The sequence below is a fragment of the Mus pahari genome, chromosome 14 (assembly GCF_900095145.1).
Source record: "Mus pahari chromosome 14, PAHARI_EIJ_v1.1, whole genome shotgun sequence".
Lineage (NCBI taxonomy): Eukaryota > Metazoa > Chordata > Mammalia > Rodentia > Muridae > Mus > Mus pahari.
Genome location: NC_034603.1, coordinates 55,404,369 through 55,430,300, shown reverse-complemented (window position 1 = coordinate 55,430,300; position 25,932 = coordinate 55,404,369). Strand labels below are relative to the sequence as shown.

Here is a 25,932-nt window from a genome sequence, read left to right as displayed (position 1 = left end):
AGGGTTCTGTGTGTCTGGCCCACTCTCTTGAAATGATACCTTATCTCTTCTATTTCCTGTAATCACCTTCTAGGGTGCTTCACCTCCACCATCCTACCCTGCCTCACAACCCAGGGACTCGGGAAAGATTCAAGAGGCACTCAGCGATGATTAGTTTTGTTCTCAGCTGCCCTCAAGGTGAGCTTCTGGGTATTGAAGTCATGAATTCAAAGCCATCAACGTGACCCATCCCTCTAAGGAGTCTTTTGCCCAGGCAGAGCCCAGCATCAATTTTGTGAAAATAGACTTTATTATAGTAAAATGTCTTTTTAAACAAATGCCCCCCACTATCCCACACCCCTGGAGACCAGGGTAGGGGGCAAGGGTTCAATCAAACATCTCCCACCACAGCGAAGAAAACATGCAAAGAGACTCGCCCAGACAAGGGGTGAAAGATGGGATGGTTAGAGTGAGGGGAGACACCCCACCCACTCTGAACAAGGAATGTATGAAAATAGCTGCATAAATCCGTCCTTTCCCTCAGCCCCTGGACCCAACAGGGACTGGAAGAAAATGATGCAAGAGAGAAGTTGAATCCAATGAGCAAAATAAGGCAAACCCAACTCCTGCTTTCTGCCCCCTGGTCCCCTGGGTTTGGGGGGATGGGATCACACAGAGGCCAGGTGGCCTGGGCAGGGAGGGGTGGAGCACTATGGGGCGGGGTCAGGCCCGCTTTGGCATGGCCTTTCTCCTCCCCTGGCCTGTGGGGTGAAGCAGATGGAGGAGCTGAACTGAGGCACTGAGTATGTACATATATACACTGAGTATGTACATGGCTCTGCCCCCGCCCCAGGGGACAGTCCAGTGCAAACGATCCATGGGGTGGGGGTGGGGGAGACAGAGGGAGGACAGCCAGAGCCGTTGTTAGAGTGCTCCCTGTCTCCACCCAGGGCCTATCCTTGGAGCAGGGAAGGCCAAGAAGGAACCTACGAAGCATGGTAGCAAAGCAGGAAGAGATTAGGACAGACTGGGAATCCAGAGGCGTGGGTCCAGCCCTGGTCTGACAGTGCTTGGTGCTTGATTACTTACTCTGGGGCTCAGTTCCCTCCTGGAAGAGCCCATCTAGAGGACTCCTCACTAAGGATGCATGTAACCCCACCCTCACCAGGTCCCCTGGCTTCCTCTGAGTGCCAGTCTGCTCAGAGAACAGGAGTTGGGGTTCCCTGTCCAGCCACTGAGTTGATCCAGGGCTGCTTCTGCCGGCAGGACAGACGGCAGACTCAGTCTTCTCTGGAGCCCAACCTTTTGAGAAGTTCCTTTGCTTTGGCGAGGAGACCCTGCTTCTTCTCAGCTATGCTCTGCGACTCCCCCAGTTTGGTCCTGGAGGAACTTCCAGAGCTGAGGGCACAGTGCCAGCCTGGGGGCACTGGAGGCCCTTGTATGGTGATTCTAGGGTCCTGAAATGTAAGAAAGAAGGGTAAGGCCAGGGCCAGCTCCTCCCACCCATGCCTTTGTTCCTTTGTTGTTCTGTCGCAGACCTTGCTGCTACTGCAGACACATATACACACACACACATATACACACAAACACACACATATACACACGCACATATACACACACATATACAAACACACACACATATATACACAAACATATACACACGCACATATACACACATACACACACATACACACACATATACACACACATACACACACATATACACACAAACACACACACATATACACACACATATACACACAAACACACACACAAATACACACAAACACACACACATATACACACAAACACACACATATACACACGCACATAAACACACACATATACACACACACATACACACACATATACACACACATATACACACAAACACACACATCTACAGATACACACAGACACATACATAGAGATACACACACGCTCAGACATACAGATAAATATACACATATAGATAAACACAGAGAGATACACACACTTACAAGACACACTCACAGCACACACACACATACAGATACACTCACACATACAAATAAAAACATACAGACACACACATACAGATAGATACACACACACAGATACATAAGCGACACACACAACACACACACAGATACACATAATCACACATACACACACACAGAGACAGCCATACTCACAAGACACACACATATACAGATACACACATATAGATCGACACGCTCAAAAGACATACATACAAATAGACACATACATGCAGATACACACAGAGAAACATACACTCACAAGACACATTCACAAGACACATATAGATACAAATACACTCACACATATACACACGTACAGATACACACATACAGACAGACACACTCACAAGACACACAGGCACACACATACACACAGCATGGAAGTGAAGGGAGATGATAATGAGGATCTGCTTAAGGAAGTTCCATGGACAGAGTCTGGGCTCTGCTTTGTCACTGTGTTGCTCTGGGTGTGTCCCTTCCCTTACTGGGGCCTCACTGTAGGTGCCAAGCTGACCCACTTCTCACAGCCCTCCTCTATCTCTCTGCCCAGGGAGGAAGAGTAAGGACAAAGACACTTAGAGGTAGGAACACCCTCCCCGACAAAAAGTCAGGCGCCATCTCCATCAAGGCAGGAGGCACAGTTCTCTAGGGTCTTTGGAGAACCAAGCCAAGGAGAGATGGTGAGGCTCTGCCCTGAGTGGCCTCTGAGGGGACTCTCAGGCAGCCCCTCCCTGAACAGCTTCTTGATAACCCTCCTGCCTGCTCAATCCATAACGCTGAGTCTCCTCCTGACTCGGGCCCACCAGGCAGTACTCTTTGGTGACTTAGGGGCAGGAAATCTGGCCAACCAGGAAGCTACTCCCAAATGAAAGTCACATGAACCTGGGCTCGGTCTTATCAACTCTTGACAAACTGCATTTTTCTCTTTTTTCTCTCTCCAGTCACCACTGCTGCCAAGAGCTTGACAAGCTCCTGGCCAAAACCAACTAGAGAGCCCAGACTAGAGCTGAGGGACTGGTCGGCAACCAAAGCTATAGCTGCTGCTGCTGCTGCTGCTGCTGCTACCATCATGGGTGACTTGGCAGAGGAACAAAAGGACATACAGAGTGAGTCTGTCCAGTCCTAAGGGTCAATAAACTTACAGCCAAGGCTCATGGGAGGAAGAGGGGGCTGAGGAGACAAAAAAAAAAGGGGGTTCACTGAGCCCCAAAGAAGAATAGCTTGGGATTGCCAATAGATTTCATCTATTCAAGCTCTCCCTTTTATCCTCTAAGCAAAGAAACTTAGGAGACAGGAATAAAAGCAGATGTCTGATAGTCTAATAGTTTGAATCACAGAGGACCAGGGTGGGAAGACTATTATTACTAGTGACGTGACTGTGTGTCACTTTCCTGTCACCAATAATAATTGCAATATTATAATTCCACAGCCATATAGTATCATAATACCACTGAGTCATAACATGAGTATCAAATGGTGTTCTATAAGCTGCATGACAGACAGAACATGAGGAGTCAGCTAAGGCGCAGCGTCATATGCCAGGATGACATGCCAACCCATGACAGCTACCTGGCACTGCCCAGGGTAATGGCAAGGCAGGGAGAGCGGAGGGCCCATACCCACACCTGGCTCATGGCAAGATCTCCCTCTCCCACTCATCAGCTCCATTTGAGATGAAGTCTAGTGAGGCGAGGTGGGGAATGGAGGTGACGTTAGACACGGAAGCCAGTCCCCCACTTACATGTTGCTCTCTCTACACTAGCTCCATCTAGCACTGGACTCTTCTCCTCCTCGTTCTCTGAGAACAGGGAACAAAGAGAGGAGACGCGTTACCAACAGGCCTGCCTGCTCTCCGTCAGTCACCGAGTGGCGCAGGCACCTGGTGGCTCCAGCTTCACACAGCCTTTGCGTTGGTAGCCACTGTGTGGGGTTTCTGGTTGAAGCTCGGCCTCTTCACACCCTTCCTGCTCTCTGGGTCTGGACACTTAGTTGCATTCCACCCATCCCAAGGAGACCCATGTAAAGAGAACCCAAGAAGCCGGACCTTGCAGGACAACCGGCTTCAAATGGTACCCGGGAGGCACCCAGACCTAGCAAGGTGGAAGCTCCCTGAATAACTGGCTAGCGGCAAGGGTCTGTTTCCACGGGGCTCCTCGCGCGCATCAGCCCCTGGGTATCATCAGTCGGGTCAGATGGCCTGAGAAGCAGGGTCCCTGCCATTACTGATCTGCAGGCAGGGGCATATAAGAGGACAGGGTGGCCTAGTGGAGCTCTCCTCTGCTGGGCACTTAGCGTTCCTTGGTATCATGGACTCGGGCCTCTGAGACTCGCCGCCATACTACCCCAGCCCCAGCACACCAGCAGGATAGAGCCGAAATGCTGATTTGGTAACCCAGCTCTTCACTAACCTGACTCTCGGCTTGAGATGTCCCAGACTCTAGGCTGCCTGCCTCGGGCCCAGGGCCTTCCAGGAAGTTGGATGGAACCAGGCCCCTTTGTCCATTCAGCTCCCCCTGAGGAGGAGATGCTGATGAGACTGAGAAGTCCCCAGTCCCGTCCCCTTGACCCTGAGACCCTGGGGAATAGCCTGAGGCCAGCATCCCCACTAAGGGACGTAATCTAGCTCATTCCTCCAGCCTTCTGCCAGGAAGGCTTGCCCGTACGCGTGCCCAGTTGGTGAACCGGAGTACAGTACACCTTCCTTCCCCCATGAGGATCTTACATAGTAGAAACCATCATCATCCATGTTCCCAAACACAGTAATGACATCCCCTGCTCTGAAGGGCAGCTCTGCCTGTGACAAGAGCAAGGGGCAGATGTCAGACCTGGGAAGGCCTTGTGATCCCACTCCCCATCACTAGGTATCGTCTGAGGGCCCTCACCTCCACGTCCATATTGGGGGAGTTCTCCCGAGGATTGTAGTCAAATGCAGCCACCATAGGTCGGGAAGTTTTCTGGGCAGCAGAATGAATCAGCTTAGGAGGACCTATCGAGGGAGGGAAGAAGCTCCTGAACTCTTCCATACACTGTCCTCTACGCTGGAGCCCCGTGGTCACCACCTCAAATTCCCCCCACCACTCCACTGCCAGCACTTTCGAAGAGTGTGGCCTCCATATCCTACCTCCTCCCAGACACCCTTGCCCAAAGATGGCTTCTCACCTGGACAGAGCTGTGGAGGACCTTCCAGCTCCACTGTGGAGAGAATGTACCTCTGAGTCCTACCCACCTTTCCCTCTTTGTCCCAGGCTGGGGTGGTGCGGGACAGACAGAGTACTCACCCTCCCATGACGGACACAGGAGGAGAGGTACTCGGAACGTCAGCACCGGCTTTTGGTTCAGCACTGAACTGAGACCCAGAGCCAGTAAAGCAACATGCTTCAGGGTACACAGAGCCACTAGCCCCCCACTAGAGGTGATAGACGTGGGTGGGAGTCTCCTTCAATCCCTTCAACTATTCAAAATCCTGCAGGTGTCCCTTCAAAGGGTCACACGGTGCTGCCACACCCCAACCCACACGAAGGGGTCATAGGTACCATGGGGTCTTACCTTTCTTGGACCGGCGAGGCTTGGGGGGAGGCCCGGGTGTGTGTGCTGAGGAGTATACAGAGGGACCATTCCCTGAGTGAGAAAGGCGGATAGAGCTAAGAGAGAAACTGAGGCAGGAGTCAGGGAATAGGGCAGACGAGAGGCCTCTCCCAGGGCTCCTGTGTCCTTGTTGTCTTGTTTTACAATGCTGGGAATCCAGTGCAGGACCTTGCATACTAGGCAAGAGCTCTAGGGCATGCTCCCATCCTCTGAGCTTTCTGAGCAAGTTTCTTTCCTCTATTTTATTTTATTTTACTTTATTTTATTTTATTTTATTTGCATTTCATACGCGAGTTCACTTAAGGACCTGCACCTCATATGTGCAATGAGAGCTAAACTTGACTCTCAGGACCTAAATTACATCTTTGCAATCTCTTCAACAGGCAATACCCTGGGGCCAACTGCGGAAAGGCGAGGGACAGGGGAAGACATGCCAGGCTTCAGTGGCTCCACTAAACTCGGGACAAATGAGGCACCTTGAGCCCTCACAGACATCTGAACCTCTCAGGATGGGACTGGGCTAAAACCAAGGGGAAGTGGTAACGGGTGAGGAACAGCAGCAGGGTCATACCCGAGGCCTCGGTGAGAACATTTGGGGGCAGGAAACCCCGCCGGAGCAGCTGTTGTCTGCCTGCTGGACTGTCCACAGCCACCTCAGCCACCATGTTGCAGGGGATGTAGCCTGTGCGGCCCCCACTCTCGCCCTGGTAGAAACCATCAGCATCTTTGTCTCCAAACACCTGGAAGCAGAGACCGGTTGTCTCGATACTAGTTCTGCCCTCTCTGTGCACCAGGCAGCACCCCACTTAAGAACAGCAGAAGAATGCTCTCTTCTGCAGCCTGGAGCAGAGGAGAGGACTCAGAGGAACTTGAGAAAAGTCGTCTATTCTGTACCCTCCCCCCAGCTGCTGTCTATACAGCCTTTACCTCAAAGCACCCCAGACTGGATCTTTCCAGCCCCAGAGCACGGCCGTCTTCCATCAATACTTGGGGGAATAATAAAACATGCTAATATTAACCAGCAGATAGTTCCACTGTGCTGACCGTATGGCAGATTGAAGTGCTATGTGGACCTTGAACCCTTCACTCTACAGGCAACTCTGGGAGATCATAAGGACCATTCCCATTCTGCCAGAGAGGAAATTGGGGCCCAGAGAGCTCCCTGGGCAGAAGCAGAAGTAGGGCTCAACCAAATTCAACCATCAGGCTCTAGAAAGCCATGCTCACTGAGCCTCCCTCAACCTCATGCAAGAGGAAGCTGGGAGAAGATGCTGGCTAGAGATTGGAGCTCTGGCCCCACGGAGTGAGTTAGTCACCTTGAGGAGTTGGCCCTCCCTAAAGGGCAGTTCCTCTTCTCCAGCATCAGGGTTCGGTGACATTGATACAGGGTCATAGTCAAACAGAGCCACAAAGACCCTCACAGGTAGGTCCTGATGAGGTGGTGCTTCTTGGGGGCTCCTTGGAGGGGCTGTGGAGAGGGTTAGGGACACAGCAGTGACTTAGCTCCATCCACAGTAGGGAAAAGCTCCCTTAGATCTACCCCGGCCACAATTAGATTCTCACCCAGCTCCGTGGCACCAGACCTAGGCACCCGGGCCCCTCTCCTCTGGGGTCCTCTCCGCCCAGAGTTGTCCTGCCCTCTGGACTCCCCAGTTTCTGTTGCCTGCAAAGAGAGGGCAACAGAGGGCAGAGGTGACATTCTATCCCCTGTGGTGGCCCATGCTCCCCGGCTCTGGCCCCTGCAGCAGCGTAAGCAACACAGCAGAACAGGAGCACAGAATTCCTCGCCAGGAGCCTGGCCCAGCCTCATTGAGGCGCCAGACACCCCCACGGTGGATGGACAGGCGGAGGCGCCCAACTCCCCCAATGGATGAGTGCAGTAGAGGGGCTTGAAGTGGCCGAGGAGAGTGTGAGAGGACAGTCTCCCGTCAGCATCAGGGCTGGTGACTCTCTGGACATGGCATCACAGTCAAGTGTTCTGAAGACACAACTAGCTACTCAGAGGAAAGGGCCACCCTGCCGGAGGTAGCGTGTGGCAGGCAGCAGTGATAACAGAATAGTGTGCATCCCGGTTCCGTTCAGCAGAAGCAGAAAGCAGTGGAATGTAGGTGGGAGGAGACAGGTGAGGCAGCCCGGAGGCCCCGCCCCAGCTCTGCGGATGGAGGTGGCAGCGTGGAATGGGAGTGGCTGGTGGGCAGCAAGCAGAGCCACCAGGCAGCAGCAGGCAGGAGGCCGCCCAAAGCGGGGAGTGGGCGGGCACAAAGCGGGGAGTGGGCGGGCACAGACCCGGGAGGGTGGCTCCTTGGTTCTGCCCATCGCACTGCGGCCTCTCCGCTCTGGCTCCCCTTTCTCCCAGGCTGGGAGGCGTAGGTAGGCGTTGGGGCCTGGATTGACCTTCGGAGGTCCCCTGGGCCTTCCTACCGCCGCTGTGCCCCAGGCCTCCCCATCTGTGGGGTAGCAGGAGCTGTTGATGCTGACACCCCCGCTGCCCGCCTCCTGCTCATCCTCAGAATCATATTCAATGCTGATCTCCAAACACTTTGGAGAGAGGCAGCTGACCAAGCTGGATTCTGGAGCAGGGCCACGGGGACACCTCCGGGAAAGACCCGGCCGCCCTCTCCCACCGGGCTCCTGTCCAACCCTGGTGCCCTCAATCACAGGGAGGCTGCCCCTCTCCCGTGGAGGGACCGGCCGTGCAGAGGTCTGGGGCCCGCCATTGCCAAGAAGCCGGCTGCAATGTTCTCGGGGGTCCTGAGGTCGTTTGCGGTTTGGGAGTTTCTCTGGGGAGCCACCTCCTCTCCTCCGGCTGTTTCCACCAACGACTCCCAGAACATCCTCTAGGTGCTCCCTGGCCCCGGAGAGCTCCGGAGACAAGGGACACAGGCCAGGTCCCTGGGGCTGACTGCTATCACAGCCCCGCCCTAGCAAAGCAAGTTCAGGCTGGCTAGGGTCTTGGGAAGAGCGGCTGGGCCCTGGTTTCTCCAGCCCTTCCTCCTCTTCCTCCTCCTCTTCCTCCTCGGGGATGCTGAACAGCTTCTTGCTGCAAAGCCGCTGGAGAGGCAACTCCAGTATCTGCTCCAAGATCTCCTCGTCGCTGTCAGTCTCACAAAAGGGGTCTGGCTGGGGCTGGGAGTGGGGAGAAGAGAGCAGCAGGGAAGAGACGTCCACGAGAAAAGATGAGGGGTCTGCGACCTTTGCCCTCAAAGGAGGACATGGGGTTGGGACCACACACCCAGCCCTCCCTTAGCTTCCTGCCAAGAGGAAAGAATCAGAGGGGACAGTGGCTGGACCAAAGTCACACACACGTGTCCAGGCTGAACAGAGGAGGGGCATAGGTCCCTGTGGGGCAGGAGCACGAGGGAGCAAGCTGGAGCAGTCAGAGAGAATTCTCCATTCCCTCCGCTGAGCCTCCAGCACAAGGCCCTGTCTGAGAAGGTTCCCCGGGACTAGGATGCTGAGAGATCTGGGAGAGTAGGGGAGAGAATGAAACGTGCTCCCCTCCCCCACTCCCTAAGGGCAGCAGCCCCGAGCCTCTTCACATCCACCACTTGGGATTGGACCCAGGCCACACACCTAGACTTGCTGGAGCAGCTGCCATGGGAGTGGAGACCCTGGAGCCTGAGGTCTGGGGCCCACCAGCTCCTCCCCACCCCATTACCTTGGCTCCATTCTCCCTGATGCTGTTGCCAGCAACCTGCTTCTGGAAGGAACAAGGCCTGGAACCCAGTTCCTCTTCCTCTTCTTCCTCCTCTTCCTCTTCTTCCTGGATGTCTGATAAGTCTGAGTTGCGGCTGTGATCCACGAGGGAATTCACCAGGTGAACTCCAAGCTCTGACATATCTTCTTTCTGTAAAAGGCAAGGCAGTGCTTAGCGGCTGCAATCCTAATACTCAGGCTATGGCAGGAGGGCGAATAGGAGTATCACATTGGAAGAAGGAAAAAAAAAAAAGAGGAGCAGATTTAAAGAAGGAAAATCGAGAAGGGCTCTAGGAAGGGTCAGCCCCAGCCAGAGGAGGGCAGAGCCATGGCCAGAACTCACGATGGTAGGTGTGGAGGAAGGTAAGCCAGAGTATAACAGGTAACAGAATCAAGAAAAATGTAACAAAGAAGCAGATAAGCAAAGACGGGCATCTGAGCCAGGCCAGAGCAGAGGGAGCTAAGGAAAGGTAGAGAGGTTCTCTACACAGCGTGTCTCCAGCTCTACCTCAGATCTAAGTTTCAGCCCGGAGTCCAGATCTCCCCCGTGGCCGGCTTCAATACTTGGCTCCTTCTGGGTCAGCTCTCCTTGGGTGGAGCAAGGTGTAGGGCCAGCATCTCCTGAAGGGCACTCCACTTCCTGCTTAGCCAGGGAAGGAGCCACAGGGTCAGGGCCTTCCTGGCCCAGAGTTGGCTCGATAGCCCTCTTCTCTTCTGAGATGCTCCGCACAGCCACCCCAGCCTCTTCCTGCAATGGATGGCGTCGAGAAGGAGCTCAAACTCCAGCCCTTCCTTCAACTTGTACTTCAAGCTTCCCATTGAAGAGACAAGTACCTGAGAGCAAGGGATTGGAGGTTCCTCCTGGGGTCCTTTGGACATCTCTATGGAAAGGCTTGCAGGGAAATCTTGAGTTCCGTGGGGGACAGGATGCCGGGTGGGAAAGCTGGTATCCCCAAGCCCTGGGGAGACTGAAGCAAGGGGCGTTCTGACCTCTGGACTTGGTCGTGGTGAGAGACAGGACATCCTGGCTGGCTGGCAGGCAGAAGCCAGGGCTGGGGCAACGGGGGCCGGGATGGAGTCACTGGACTCGCCATGGGGTGACATCGTGCGTACAGTCACCTCGTGGCAGGCCTGCAGCAGCTGCAGCTGGGACACCTCCACCAGCACACTGCCTGCTGTTGGGGAAGCCACCTCCATAATCTATAGGGAAGAGGGAAAACAGGGAAGGGAGACTTAGAGAGCCAAGTAGGGTGTCAGGATGGACGGCGGCTGGCATCCTGACAGCATTTTCCCAAGCCCCTTTCTTAGTCCTCCTAACCGCATGGCTTCAGAGTACAAGTATTTCAGTCCTTCGTGGGCTGCCGACACCCACGCTCTTAATGGGTTTACTATACAGTGCCCAAAGGCCAGGGCTATGCATCTCTGCCAGGTCAGGAAGGTAGGCTTCTGATTAGGCTTGGCAAGGAAGGACCCATACGCTGCCCCTCAGGCTTCAACAGCTGGAGTCCCAAGCCATACCTTCTGCCCATCAGCATAGATGGTGTAGCCTGTAACCCGGACACCATTAGAGGTACCAGCAGCATCAATGGTGACAGGAAGCCAACTGATCATCAAGATCCCAGGAGAGGGTCCTGGTTCAGCCTGTACATCCAGTGGGGCGTCAGGCAGGCCTGGGAGAGGTGAGGCACAAGAAGAAGCAGAGTGGGATTCTCCCTGACAGAAGTGGTAGACACATCCCTGAGAACGCATACAAGGCCAGTCTCCCTCATGCCCTGGCTTCCTGAGTTTGGGGGACACCATTATCCCCCCACATACATACCTGCTGGAAGTGTGGTGAACTGCAAGGTTGCAGCTCGTTGCTCTGGCCTCTCCCAGCCTAGTTCCCAAGGCCCCTGAGATGGGATCTGAGCCTCCACTCGGGCCTGATAGAGTGTACCAGGCCTCAGGTTACAAAAGGTTGCCCAGTAGGTGCTGGGGCGAGCCGGTGGGCACTCTTCTCCGTTGAGGTAGATGGCATGGGCCAAGTTGCTATTCCCCGGCACCCAGGCGATCTCAGCAGATGTGGCTGTCAACCGATGGATCCGCAGCTGGCTGGGTACCACCCTAGCCCCAGCACCCACAGCCAGGCAACAGCGCAGAGGATCTGAGCTGCCCTTGCTGGTTAGGGCCTGGACAGACACATGGAGAGGCCCGGCCTGCAGGTCCATGTTTTCAAGCACAGCTTTGGGGGGCACCCCAGGCCCCAAGGCCTGACGTAGTTCCCCATTGACAAAGATTTGGAAGCCACGCAGATCTACTCTCTCAGGAGGCAACTCCCAGGCCAGCACCACACTGTGGGCTAGCTGCTTGAGAACCGTGATGTGTCGGGGGTAAGGCACAGCCAGAGGCTCACCCAGTCCCTCTGGTGGGGGGCTCAGACTGAGTTCATCTCCTGCGGCCTCCTCCTCTGGTCTGGGCTGGCTACGTCCCCCGCTGCTCTGGCCCCCACTACTGCAACCACCCCCGCCTCCACTCAGGAAACTGAGCTCGGGGCCTGAGCTGTGTGACGAATCGGCCAGCTCCCGAGGGAGGGTGGACAGAAGGTCGTCATCAGACACACGCTCTACAAAGTTGGAAGGGACCAGGCCCCTTCGGCCATCCATGAGCTCCCCTGACAGAGGAAGGGTGGGGGGAAAGCAGGGGAAGGGAAGACAAAGAAGAAGCAGAATTAAGCTGATCTGGTCATGCGGTTTCTCAATGGCTACTTCACAAGTATCTGACGCCAGCCAACCTTTACCAGTCGGTGAGTTTAAGAGACGAGGGCAATCAAGATTTTAATTAGAGAGCCTCTACTGGCTTCTGTGGGTGTGGTGACAGGGTTTTCATCCCTCGGGACATTGCCACTTAAATCTTACTGTGCATATGGATCTCTTAGAATACGGATCATTAGAATTCAGATTCTAAATAAGTCCAGTCTGGGAAGTATTGAGTTTCAGAATTTCTATGCAGCTTCCAAAGCAACGAATACTGAGCTATTTCTAGGAAAAATGTCATGAAGTCCATAGCCCACTTTAAAGTAGTTCTTTTTTCCACTTACATACAGATCAAGCAAACATGACAAGGTGCAGATGACTGTAAACCTGGGTGGAAGGCATGTAGACACTCAGCACTGTGCTTGGATGTTTTATTTTGCTTCATTCTGTTGTGATTTCATGTTGCCCAGGTTGGCCTTGAATTCACTGTGTAGCCCAGGATGACTCTGAGCTTCTGATCACACACACACACACACACACACACACACACACACACACACCTCATAAACACTAGGATAATGAGGGTGCATCACCCATGCTTTCACACAGTGCTGGGGATTGAGCCAATAACTTTGCACATGGTAGGCAGGTGTTCTACCAAATGAGCCACACCCCTACCCCTCTCGACGTATTCTACATACTTAGAAACTTTCATATTAAAAGCTGAAGTATCTGGTAGTAGTGATATATGCCTATAACTTCAGCTCTCAGCAGTTCAGAGACAGGTGGATGGAAAGTTAGGGCTAGACTGGGTTACTTAGTGATATCTTATCTCATGGTGATACCGTATCTAAAAGTGAAGGTGGCTCATGAGGGGTGGGAGAGCTGACTCAGCAGTTAGGAGAGCTGGCTGCTCTTGCAGATGACCCAGGTTCTCCTAGCACCCACATGGTGACTCACAACTGTCTGTAATTCCAGTCCTAGGAGATCTGACGTCCTCACACAGATGGAACATCAATCCACAGAAAAATAAAAACAAAACAATCGTTTTGCCAGGCAGTGGTGGTGCACGCCTTTAATCCCAGTACTCAGGAGGCAGAGTCAGGCAGATCTCTGTGAGTTTGAGGCCAGCCTGCTCTACAGAGAGAGAGTTCTAGGACAGTCAGGACTACACAGAAAAATCCTGTCTTGAAAAACCAAACCAGCCAAACAAACAAACAAACAAAAATAACAACAAAAAACGTGGTGGCTCATCAGTTAGGAGCACTCACTTACTCTTGCAGAGAACACAAGTTCAGTTCCCAGAACCCATAAAGGCTTCAGAGAATCTGATGTTTCTTATGGCCTCTATAGGCACTCACGTACAAGGTCCTAGATACCAACCCCAGTAAGAACGAAGATCAAAATAACAAATACAGAGATAAATTAAGTACAATTCTCCTGGAAGCCGTTAACCTAGCTCTGCAGCATCTATCCTCCTGGGGAGGTTAGCTGTTAGGAATACAAAGACAGGCTTCAACACACCCAGTAGCTGCTCCTGGAGCCCCTGGAAAGGAACTGGGCAGGCTCCAAAGCTCTTGATGTTCACTCAGATCTGACCCATTTTCTAAATCTCTGCACACGGACGTGGCCTATGCCCTGTTCTAAGCACACCTCACTCCATGGTCTAACCTTCTCACTCTCAGGGGATGCAGCTTGGAGTGCCAGCCAGTGGCACTCTGGAAGAGGCTCCTGTGACCACTCATCCCTTCCGAACGTTCTAGCAGCTGATGTAGTCTCGGTGAGTCATAGGCCCCAGCTTTATGCTGAGGCCTGTAGTGGCTCCCGTCAGGACCTGGACAACTTCCTGCCCTGGCCCTGACACCTACCTACCACCTGCTCAGACCGTGTGGGATCTGAATATGACCCCCTTCTCCCCAGATCTGACTGGAGTCCAGCACCCAGTGCAGACAGAGGCCTGATGGCAACTCTTGCCAGTGTTAAATACTGCCACTCTCTGTCTATTAGCACAAAAATGAATCTAGCCAAAGTATCCTGTGACACCCTTTCTACCCTCTGCACTGTTAGACCCTGGCCTCCTCCAGACCAATCCCTTTCTCTTTCCCTGTTGGCCTTCCCAAATCTCAGGGCATCCCTTAGCTGGGCTGGATTGAGTGTGCTGAGGAGTGCAACGGGAAGGACCAAGGCCTTCGGAAGCAGGAGAACGGACAGGGCGATCCCTACAACCGTCCTACCTTCAAAAAAGCCATCCTCGTCCATGTTACCATAGATGTAGATATACTCGCCCGCTGTCAGCGGAAGCTCGGCCTCTGGATTCTCATTGGGACCCTCAAAGGGGTTGTAGCTGTTGGGGTAGTAGCAGAGGAGTTAAACCACCCTGGATGATATCCCACCCCCATATCCAGATTCTCACCGTCATGCAGCAAGCCTTTCTGGAGGCGGGGTTTCTACTGTAGCCAAGTCGAGCACTCAACGGTACCACCTGGCCTCAATTATGCTATAAGTGCAGGGTCCAGCCAGGACCCACGGACCACCTCCACTATGTCCAGGGGTCTCCATCTTCATCCATACCCGTTCCCCATGGACCCCAATTCTGGGGGTGACAGAGTGAGTAGGAGGGACCCACCTATAGCGTGCTAGGAAGACCTGGATTCTGGCCCCTCCTAAGTGGCTCTCCGGAGCTGCTGGGAGCAGGGAGATACTGTCTACCTCCAGTTCCTCCACCTCACTGGCTGTGTCCACCTGGGGCGGGAAGAAAGAGTTGTTTCCTCTCAAAGGTCTAGGGTTCAAGGACACTGCAGGCAGAGTAGCCGGGCCTTTGAGAAGAGGAGGTGAACATGCCCCGCAAGGTCAGTGGCAACAAGGCTTAGAATTTCCGAAAGGAGACCTGAGACAGAAGGTCTGTGAAGCACGCAGCTGTCCTAGTCTGTGGGTGTGAGGACAACTTGAACCTTTCCCTGAGCCCTTGCTCCAACCCAGGAGATAAAGCATCTCCCAACCCGACTGGTAGGCAGGTCAGAGGAGAGCAGGCGCGTGTGTGTGTGACAGTTGACTCCCTAAGGTCCCTGACTCAGCAAGTCATCTCACTGTAAAGAACTAGAAGCAAGAAGGAGGACGCCCTTTGTTTTATCCCCATGACTGTACCTCCTGCTTCAACCCCACTGGAACTCAGAACTTAGGATTCCCCTGAGGCTAGCCCAAAGTCAGTGCCATCTTTCTATCCCACCAGGGGGCAGTAGAGGGCCAGGGCTGGGTTCTACCACTTTTCTGAAACTCCAGGTCAGTAGTGTCGCTTCTGGCCTGTCCCCTCGGCTCTGCAGGGTTCATAGGTAGAAAGAGGGGCAAGGAGATCAGAAGAACTGTGGGTGTCGTAATAATAACCACAGCTGCCATACGTTGGGCATCTCCTGGTGCCCTCATAACAATCTTACAAGGCAGGTTTGTCACCCACAGTGTACAGATAGGGAAACCAAAGCCCAGAGACACTGTGTGTGACTTTCCTAAGACAAAGTTGGGATCTGAATCCAGAAACCGGTGCCCTTTCTCACATAAGCAACTGTTTCCACTGCGGTTGTGCATATGAACAGACTCATTACGTGAACCAGGCGCCAAACTGTCTCTTCCACCAAACTCAAGACTCTAGGGCCTCTCTGGACTCCAGAGAGGTACGGCTGGTAGGTAGGCCCTGGAGAGCAGGCCCCACCTGAGTTTCTGCCTATAAAAGGAATCCACAGGCCTTCTGTGTCCTAGCTTGGGATCATGAACCAACTAACTCCTTCCACAAGAGGTCAGGACCCACCCCTGCCCCTTCCCTAAGCCAACACCAGAGCCCAAAGTCCCTGGCCCAGCACTAACCTCTGGTGTGGGACAGGACTTGGGGCTGTTGTGGATGGACTCTGAGCGAGAAGAATTAGAAAGGGACTCGGCCTTCTTAGCTGTCCTTCGAGGGACTCCAGTAAGGGTGGCGAGAGCAGGTTCAGTAGATTTGGGGGTGCAGCGTCCTGGGGAGCCCGGTGGGAGGTCGAGATCTAAAGAGAAGATGCCAATGGGTTTGGGATCTGTGGTCAGAGGAGGGACTGGGGAAATAGGGTGACGCTTCCTGGCTACGGGCATCTGGCCTTTATACCCAGATTTCTTAACAATAGGGAAAATCTTTGAGGAGAAACTCACTGTGATTCATATATATCAGAATCCTCAGAGTGCTTGATGAAATGCATTGAGCTCTTCCTGCCTCATGGCTTAGAAAATCGTCGCTTAGAGAGGTTAAGCACCATGCTAACTCCAACTGACTGGTAAGAGGGCGGAGCTAGGGCCACTACAACTGACTGGCCTTCAATTCTCCACTCTTCCTAAGACCCTGATACTAACTGATAGGACTCAACTCCCAGTTAGAGGCAGACCAGTGGCCGGAAATCTTGGATTTAAGGAGGTGTGTCTTTAACTTGCTGTGTGACTTTGTATGAGTGGCTGGCCTCTAATCTTGAACTCCTTGCATTATACAAAGCACCCAGACCTGAGGATTCCAGACTGATGTCACTAGAGGACCCCTTACCTTTGGGGCCGGACCCCTGGCAGGGTTGAGGGATGGAGCAGCAGCAGTGCGGGGGCGGGTGGTCCCCAAGGGCATTACAGCCCAGGGCTGAAGTAAGCAGATCCAGAGGACCTGGGTGCAGACGGAAGGCCTGGAGCTCCTGCGCCAGAAGGCTGAAGCGCTCAGTCTGGCTTCGGCACTGACCCTCAAGCTCTCGAACCCGGGCCTGAAAACAAGACCCACTATGATTGGCCAGGCCTAGCAGAGCTGTACAGCGCTAGCCAGCTCTACATAGTGCCACATCGGGCTTTTGTTTACACATGTGTCTCCGCCACCCCCAGCCTGAGCACCAACCTAAGGTACCAACTCTCAGACCCAGGCCAGTGACACACTTGCCTCAGAATACTTAGAAGCCAAAGGGATCTCCTCAGCCCACCACCACCACCAACAACAACAACAACTCTGGAGTTTTCTTAGCTCTGTGTCTCGTTGTTCTCCCATAGGCAATGACCCTGCCCTCCCTCAGAGGAGTGGGCACAAGGTTTCATGGGAAGCTACGGATGTCTTTATATAGAATAGGCCAGTTCTCCTGACCTTTTCTCAACTACCAGGCAAGTCTCTAGATCAAGGGCTCACCCACTGACAGTGTCATAGGGAACACGAGTCAATGGGTGACGAATTTACTCATGGTCTAAGACAACAGGCGGCGGCCGGGCAGTGGTGGCGCACGCCTTTAATCCCAGCACTTGGGAGGCAGAGGCAGGCGGATTTCTGAGTTCGAGGCCAGCCTGGTCTACAGAGTGAGTTCCAGGACAGCCAGAGCTACACAGAGAAACCCTGTCTTGGAAAAAAAAAAAAAAAGAAAACCCACAGGCGGGAAGGCCCTGCATCTGCCAAGCGCAGTAGTAGGTCTGGGATAAGGACAGCCCTCGTGCCCTGTAAGCTCTCTGGCCTATCTCTGGAGTCTCCCATCTGCCATCAGTGATGGCCCTTCCGTTGGATATCAGAGTTGGTCCCTGGGGGAAGAGATATGAGAGGGGTGGGGAGGTGACACCCAGGAAGTGGAGGGCAGAAATAGACTGTACCTGCATGGAATCCAAGGTAGACTGGTGAGGAGAGAGAGCATGGGGAGATTAGAACACTTAACTCTGGGGGTCAATAACCCAGAGAGGGAGGGGAATGAGGGGCCTCTGGCAGATGGGTAGCACCCTGTCAGTGCTGTGAGCTGAAAAGGCAACAGAGGACATTTCAAAGGGAGAGCAGCTTCTGAGATCAATGGCAATGGGTGACTACAGCCACAAGACTGGGAAGCCCTGCCCCTGTGTACCCAAGCCTAAGAAATAAAGGGGATTCCACCCGGCCTCAGAGCATTGGGGGCCCTCCTTTCACCCACCCACCCCCCACTCCTGTTCACTCCAAGGCCCTTACCTCCAGCAGCTGTACTGCTCCCTCATGTTCCCTCTTGGCTTCTGCCTGGGCCTACAAACAGAAAGAGGCAAGATGCTGGAATGGAGGCTTGCACAACAGACACAGGAGTAAAGATGTGTGAGGGAGGAGAAGAGTGAGAGTCAAGAAAGACAAAGGAGACACAGAGTAGAGAGGAAAGGAGAAAAATTCTGGGGATCCAGGAGACACGGGCTTCCCCCAAACTCCTACTCTGAGCGGAGCCAGGAGACACGGGGTCCCCCAAACTCCTACTCTGAGCTATACTTTAAACAGGAACAACCTCCCCGTCTGGTGGATGAATCCCACCCCCAATCTGTCTAGCTCCTTCTGAGCCTATTTCCCCTGACTCCTATCTTCTGTCCCTTGGAATGTCAAGGTACCCCTGGACACGAGCTACTTTATCCTCTCTACTGTCGCCTGGGCATCTCATTGATGGCCCCTATTACCCACAAGGTCAGTCTTCCCATAGCTCCAGAGTCACGTCCAGTTGTCTGTGATGTGTCTGTTTGGATGTTTTATCATACCCCCAAACCTGCAAAACTTGAAACTCAAAGTGCCCTGTCCCCCAGAGTTGTTGCCCTATCCAAATTAGTCTTTGTCAACTTGACCCAACCTGGAGTCTCCTGGATAGAGGGACTCTCAATTGAAGGGTTGTCTTTATCAGATTGGTCTGTGGAAATGTCTGTGGGGTGTCGTCTTGATTGCTAATTGGTGCAGGAGGGTCTAGCCCACTGTGGGCGGCACCATCCCTAGGCAGGTGGTCCTGGGCTGTACAAAAAAGCTAGCTTCAGGACAGTTGTGGTGGTGCACACCTTTAATTCCAGCATTCTAGAGTCAGTGCCAAAAGGAGCTCTGTAAATTCAAGGCTACTCTGCTTCACACAGAGCATTCTGGAACAGCCAGTGTAAGACCATGTCCCAAAATATGGAAAAAGAAAGAAAGAAAGAAAAGAAAAAGGGAAAAAAGAAGGCTAGTTGAGCATAAAACATTGGGAAAGCCAGAGAGAGAGCCAGTAAGGGGCATTCCTCCATAGTCTCTGCTTCAATTCCTGCCTGGACTTCTCTCAATGGTGAACTATCTAACACCTAGAAGTGTACACTAAAATTAACTCTTTCCTCCCCTAGCTTGCTTTTGGTTATTGTATTTGTTACAGCAACAAAATAGATAGTCTACCATAGTTTACACTCACCCTTCCCATGCTGGGGTGAGGGGGATGAAAACCTATTCTCCCAGGATTCCAGTAGACAAGGGGGTGATACAACAGGGGTCTTACGTTTTATCCCCAATCTATATTTCTGGTCCACCCACCTGTCTACCCCTCACTGATACCTGCACCCTCCTAGACCACTGTCATGGCTCTGTCATCTGCTTACCTGCTGAAGGCCATGCCCAGTACCCCTCCCACCAGCATGATCTTGTGAAATTCGGTGTTGTTTCCTGGATAGAATCAATCGGAATTTTTTTTCCCTTTTATTTTCTAAGTCAGGGTCACACGACATCACCCACACTGGCCCCCAATTCAGGATCCTCTGTTTGGTCACTTGACTGGTCAGGAACCCTCCTTTTGCTCCCCGCTGTCTCCCCAGTGCTTAGCCCATGGCAGTGGGTAGATGAGAAATGCTCATTGGATGAGTAGGTGGCAAAGCTGGGGTTCAGCCACCCAACATCCACCCTTCCCTGGCCCCTGATCCCACCTGCTGCAGCCTCCGGACCTCCTCCTGCTTCTCCTGCAGGCTGAGCCTAGCCTGCTCATGCTCCACCTCCAGCTGCTGCCTCCGCTGGGCCACCTCCCGCATATGCTGAAACACAAGACGGTGGGTCAAGGCCAGAGCTTTCCCACCCCGCCATTTCCACGGAAGACTGAAGACCGGGGAACCTCAGCTACCACCTGCTCCAGATGCCCTCTGTTAAAACAAAAACTCAAGCTGGCAGCCCCTGATCTCCCTCAGGCCCTAAAGCTCCACACATGGCTTCTTGTCCCACCTTCTCTTTATGCCACAAGTCTCTCACCTTCAGCACCTGCTCCAGGCTCTCCAGCTTGCTTTGCAGGCCCTGGCTCTTAAGAAGGGCTGAGTCCCTCTCCTGTGTCACCCCCAGGAGCTGTCCCTTCAGCTCCGCATTCTCCCATTCCACCTGGAGAGGGGGGGCACATTGACAGGGAGGTGGGTGTGTAAACTCTGCCTCATGAGCAACTAGCCAGGGGATGGGTGGACAGTTCCCTTCAAACTCCACCCCAAGAGGAGACCTTCAGGCCTCAGTGAGGCACAACTCTCTCCAGAGGCATGGCAGAAACCGAACCTGCTCCTTCTCTGTGGCTCTCCCACTGAGCCGAGAGTTCTCCTCCACCAGGCGGGCATTTTCATTCTGGGCTGCCCTCAGCTGTAGCTCCTGTGGGGTGGAGTCACACGAGTGCTGAGGAAGGGACTAGCACCCCCTTTTCTCAGCCTCCCGTGTTGAAGAATCCTCCCTCCCAGGCAAGGCCTCCCGTGGAAACCTGCCGCAGTCAGGAAAGTTAAGTTCAAGAACAAGAGGATTCTGCAGTTCCTGAGGATCCGGGGATGCCAGCAGAGCTGAGGGAGCGTGGGAGGAAGAGGGAAGCTGGATCCTAGGTGACTGGAACTTACCAGCTCCTCACATCGCCTCTGCTTTTTCCTGGCTTCTTGCTCCAGACTCTCACATTTCTTCCGCTTCTTGCAGAGCTCAGACTCCTGTGGGGTCAGAATCGAGGGCCTCTCATGGACAAAAAGGTACAACTGCCCAGAGCAGGCTACCCCCAGCCCCCGACCTCGAACTTACCAGCTGCTGCACCCTTTGCTGCTTCTCAGGTTCCCTTAGGACCACCTGTGGACTCTCCACGTCATCCTGAAGTACAGTCTGCAAATAGCCAGGAGCAGTGGGCATGGCACCCGCGAACAGAGCCTCAGAGCAGCCTGTCCCCCAACCTAGCCTGCCAACGGGAAGATCTCACCTAACGATGACATCTCTGCTTAGGAAGTGGGTGAGGGGTGCCATCTGCCCACCCTTCCCAACATCTCCAGCCAACATTGGAAGGAGAAAGGTTGCAGCCCTTTATCTGTGACTCGTGGTGCTTTGAGATCCCAGGACCCATGTGTGCCCTGGGAGATGGGTCCTTTATCCAGGCCAAAGCTTTCCCGTTTTAGCTTCCGGCAGCCGCACTTCTCTGCACTCAATAACTGTCCTGGACGTCCTTCAGTGACTAGCAGAGAATTAGGAGGCTGCTTGGATTCCCCAGGGATATATGTGGTGTTCTAAGAGCTAGGGTTCTGGATCATCCTGTCCGAGCTTGGCCTAGAGAAGTGCAAATTTAGCCAGACCCTCCTGGCTTCCGCCAGGCCCACCCCTATCAGCTTCCCAGATATTCCCGCAAACTTTAGAGGACAGATTTTGATAGGCGGTGCATGGGTCAGTCCTCCATGGGTCAGGCAGGCTAAGGGGCAAAGGCTGAGCAAGCTGCACCACCCCTTCCTGCACCCTGACCCCTTGGTCACTAAGGTCTTCCTCCCTTCCAGCCTTCTTTCCAAGAGGCTAGTCTAAACGCTGCCCACCTAGGATGGTGAATAGGAGCAGGCCCCTGGGTCCTGAACATGGGGTCCAGGCCCTCCGAGCAGGAGCTATCTAGCCCCTCACTCAATGAAGGTCTCCCGTACCTGGAACTGAGTCGTATGCACCGCCCCGCCGGGATAACCCGGGCCAGGCCTGGCCGCCGGGCGGACGCTGAAGGGGGCGTCCCCGCTCTACCGCAGCTGCGGGAGGAGGCGGTGCGGGCTGGGCCCCGGGCGGCTGCCAGGGCAACGAGGGATTTGAGACCGGGCTGTACCACTATCGACACGGCAGGGGCGGCCAGGCTGGCCCCGTGGGGCACAGGCCTGCGAAGGGAGGAACCCCGAAACCCCCAGGGGTAGGGCGCGGCGCAGGTACCAGCGCGGGAGGCTTGGACAAGTTCCTGTTCTCTAGTCAGGAAGGCTCCCTAGATCCTGGGAAAGCGAGCATTTCACCACGGGGCTCCCATCAGAGTATCGGGCAGGGGTAGATCCCGGATCGCCCTGACCCCCGCATCTGAGCACACTCACACACCTGCCCTTGCGTAGGCGCTCACCTCTCCCGGGGCCCCGGGGGCCGGCGCCCCTACTCTGGAGGAGGCAGTAGGACCCGGGGACCGGGCAGGCCGGAGAGGCTCCCGCTGGTTGCGCAGGGCGATCTGCCTCTGCAGCCGCAGCACCTCCCGTTGGGACTCGCGCAGCAACCGGTCGAAGTCCCGCATATGCAGCCACTGGGGACCTTCCTGGGGTGGGGCGACCAGGAGCCGAGTCAGTCCTAACCCCTTCTTGGCCCCTGATCACCTCCAGCACCACCCGCTCTCTACCATACTGGGTCGGTTCGGCTGCGCGGGAAAGTGCGCATCCTTCCATGCATATATGCTTGGTCATACAAGCATGAGTATGCAGCCACATGCCTCCCCTGGCCCATGGGCAGACATTCACAACAACTCGGTCACTGGGCGCTCGCCGTGTGCCTGCACTGTGCTAAATGCCTCGTGAACAATCCTTCACACAGGTGTGAACTATGTGTGGATTCCTACAGACAGATCCACGGGCACACAGCTTCAAGCCTGGAGCAAGGAAATGTCCAGGTCTTGGACTCAAGCATGGCTCCACCCCCTTTGGTTCAGACGCCTTCTCCCCACTCCCACATGGGCCGTTGCCAGGGGAACCTACTCCCGAGCAGCCTCCACCTCTCCGTTTCATTTGCATCTCATTAACATCTGGTCCACATCCCACACTCCAAGCCGACATCCTTGTGTAGGATCCAGCAACAAGAGAAGCCAAGAGCCCCTTCGCACCTTGCCCACCAGAGAGAGTCTGGCCTGCAGCTCCCTGCACTCCCGCTGCAAGGCAGCAATCTGTTTGTCCTTGGCCAGCAGTGCACTGGCTGTCTCACTGAGGTCTCGGGCTCGCTGGCGAGCTAGAGCCTTACGGCACAACTCCAAACTGGATCCGGGTCGGGGCACAGGGGCACTCACCTAGCCAGAGGTGGGGGTAAAGCCAGTGGTCATCTGAGGGTTTTAAGGTACACCTCCCATTCCTCGTCTTCCAGAGAATTAGGATGAAACCCAGTCTGGGGCCTCAGAGAAACGAAATCCTCACTGAACCCTACCCAGGCAGTCCCCAGCCAGGATCGAAAGCGTTAACACTACATCTCAGTTTAGGCTTTGAGGACACTGCTAATTCAGGGCTGCCACTATGATGGGTCTTCTCCCTGCCCCCACTCCAGTTCCACACCCCAGATGAGCTCAGCAGGAGGCTGCAACCAGCTCCAACACGTGTTAATCTAGAATTGTGTTCCCTGACTTCTCAGGAGCCTCCTCATCCACCCCTTTCCCTCTGGTAGCTCCAGACTCCAACCTTCCCCAGGGCCAGCATCTCTCTTTCTTCCCGGCCCCTGAACTCCTGGGTTTCTGGGTAGTAAGTCTATGACTGCCAAGCCCACTCCTTGTGGTCCAGCCTTGGTTCTCCTCTTCCCAGGTCACCCAAGCCTCCACCCTGCTGTCTGTCCGTCTGTCCTCACCACCCTCATGTTCGTTTCCTGCAGCTTCTGTGCCCTCTCCTCCAGGCGCTTGGCGATGACTGCCAGTTCAGCATTCTTCCGCTTCAGCCTCCGTACCTTCTCCTCCGTCTCTGGGAAGCTGCTTTTTCTCTGATAAGGAGTCACCCAGAGTTGGACTGTGTAGGGAGAATCCCACAGACCCATTCCTACTACCCAAGCCCTCGGCTGGAGCCTGGGCACACAGTGAGATCCTTGGCGGTGCTAAGCAAGGGTCCACTGGGGTTGGGGCATGAGATTATGACACCCGTGGGTGCCTCACTCCTTGGAGAGAATGTTTATGGGCTGATCGGGGTGCTGAGGGAGACCTCACTCCCCAGGCCTCACCAGCATCTGGTTTTCCTCCTTCAGGATGGTACAGCGCTGCTGCAGCTCTCCCAGGGCCCTCAGCAGCTCCAGATTGGGCCTGTCCCCGAAGCCTATGTTGAACTTGGCCTGGCATAGGGAATGACCGGGTACAGTGTCTCAGAAACCTACTCAACCTAGCCAGGGTCTTCCGTGTGCAACATCTCCGCTCTATAACCCAAGGGGTGAAGAAGGTTCTCGCGTGTCCCAGGCCTTCAGAGAGGGGTATTGCCAGGACCTGAGGAGAAGGGACAGTCCCCTCCTCCATGCTTTCAGCGGCAGCCTCACACCATTCTGGGGCATTGCCTGCTGTTCCTCTATGCTTGCCTTTCTACCCCACAGCCTTCTAGGTAATGCCAGATCAAACTCCCTCCCCATCCCTCTAGACATCTTGGGTCTGTAGAGTCCCCTGTCCTCCCCTAAAGTCCTGCTTCCTTCCTCCTCTCCAGTAGCTCACTCACACCCACCCACAGCAAAATCTTCCTTGGCTCAGCCCAACACTGAGCCCACCTCCACACACCCCCAGCACACCAAGATCCCCCCAGACAGACTCGTGGTGGAAGAGACCTAACATAATCAGAGAGAGACACATGTACCCACACTGAGGGGCAGAGCTAGAGAGAACGGAGTGAGGCCACTTAGATTCCAGTCCAGGGAAGGAAAAGACAGATAATCACATAGACAGACTCACAGACAGAGACAAGACAAGACAAGAAATGTGGGTAGTGGGGCTACAGGTTATGGTCAGCCCATCCTGCAGCCCTCCCCAGTCTCTCTTACCTTATAAACCTGTGCCGCCTCCCCCTCCAGCCTGGAGCAGCTGTACCCAGGGCTCTCTGCTTGCTGCCCCAGCTTGGGCAGCCCGGTCTCTGTTGCTTCAGGGTCAGTATTCCCGACAGGTCCAGGGCTATGAGCTCCCTCAGACTTGGAACTCTCTTCAGACCTCAATCCTTTCACCTGCAGAGCTGTCGGAATGCTTGGAGATGCATCTCCGGGTTTGCACCCCTGGCCCTGAGTCCAGTGCTGCCAGGCAGGCAGTGCCCATAGCTCCATGGCTCCAAGCCGTGGAAGGGTTGTCAGTTGCTCCATGGTTTCGGCAAGGGGCCCCAGAACCTGGACCTGGGGACATCACCCAGCCAAGCGGGGAGACTGACAAGGGTCATGCCAGACTAGACCATTCTCCCTGTAAGCGTTTGGCTTCACCGAGGCTCCATCAGAGGTTGGCTGAGCTCTTCCCACCCACGAAGGAGGTTTCAGAAGGTATCGGGGTTGCCAGACTGGAGCTGGGGTTTGCTCATGGTTGTGTGTGTGTGTGTGTGTGTGTGTGTGTGTGTGTGTGTAGGACAAGGGTGTCCCTGGGGTGTGTGTGGGGGGGGGTGAGAGGCCACTACCAGGAGTGCCTGGCTGAAGGTATGTGTGCGTGTGCCTCCAGGTCTGTCCCTGCAGGTCAGTGATGTCTTACTATGTGATTGGAGGATGAATACCCCGACTTGTGTATGTTGAGAAGGGTGGTGCTCTGTGTCACTGTCTGTGCCTATTTAAGAGTTGCCAGTTGTTTCTGCGTGGGGTAGGGGCTGTCTGTACTGCAGGGCTGTGGCAGTGTGTTATGCTGTCGCCGGTCCTGCCTCAGTGTTGTAAAGCCCCGTGTATCTGTAGTGGTGTGTGTCTTTCAGTGTCTGTGAGTCTGGCCATCCATCACGACCCCTCTGCCAGAAAAGGGTCCTCAGGAGTTCCTGGGAATGATCCCCAATGATCCACTGTGGTCCTTTATCTCCAGCTTTTCTCTCCGCTGGCTGCCGCCAATCAGTTGCTTGCTGGGTGGCTGGGCGGTCCTAAGGAGGCCTGGGTCGATGGGCGGCTTGCCTCATAGTCTCTGCCTCAGCTAGTCTCAGCTCGAGGGACTGCAAGGGTCCCTCACGGTCCCGGAGCTCCCCAAATGAGATGGTGGGCACGAAGGAGGGCAGAGCCTCAGAAT

The 25,932-nt window shown here is 54.4% G+C and overlaps 1 protein-coding gene across 8 annotated transcripts; it reads right to left on the bottom strand.

Annotated features, from left to right (window-relative positions):
* Positions 1–291: 291 nt before the first annotated feature.
* Positions 292–25,932, bottom strand: Tspoap1 (TSPO associated protein 1). Of its 8 annotated transcripts, XM_021212927.2 has the most exons (32): positions 24,738–25,932; positions 23,940–24,047; positions 23,577–23,705; positions 22,852–23,031; positions 22,108–22,293; positions 20,787–20,864; positions 20,615–20,698; positions 20,289–20,378; positions 20,001–20,123; positions 19,685–19,789; positions 17,973–18,023; positions 17,630–17,650; positions 16,566–16,770; positions 15,869–16,041; positions 14,640–14,755; positions 14,248–14,357; positions 11,101–11,931; positions 10,800–10,951; positions 10,116–10,481; positions 9,790–10,029; positions 9,244–9,432; positions 7,872–8,711; positions 7,149–7,248; positions 6,902–7,053; positions 6,157–6,325; positions 5,547–5,618; positions 5,160–5,192; positions 4,883–4,986; positions 4,723–4,794; positions 4,409–4,513; positions 3,742–3,798; positions 1,355–1,436 (listed from the first exon to the last, which is right to left on the bottom strand). In XM_021212927.2, exons 1-31 carry the CDS (start codon positions 25,044–25,046, stop codon positions 3,769–3,771), a joined length of 5,523 nt encoding a protein of 1,840 aa, XP_021068586.1. In that variant the 5' UTR covers positions 25,047–25,932; the 3' UTR covers positions 1,355–1,436; positions 3,742–3,768. The 8 variants fall into 8 exon arrangements, with proteins under 8 accessions (XP_029401917.1, XP_029401920.1, XP_029401919.1 ...); XM_029546057.1 differs by lacking the exon at positions 3,742–3,798 and having other exon boundaries at positions 292–1,436; XM_029546060.1 differs by lacking the exon at positions 3,742–3,798 and having other exon boundaries at positions 292–1,436; positions 9,790–9,921.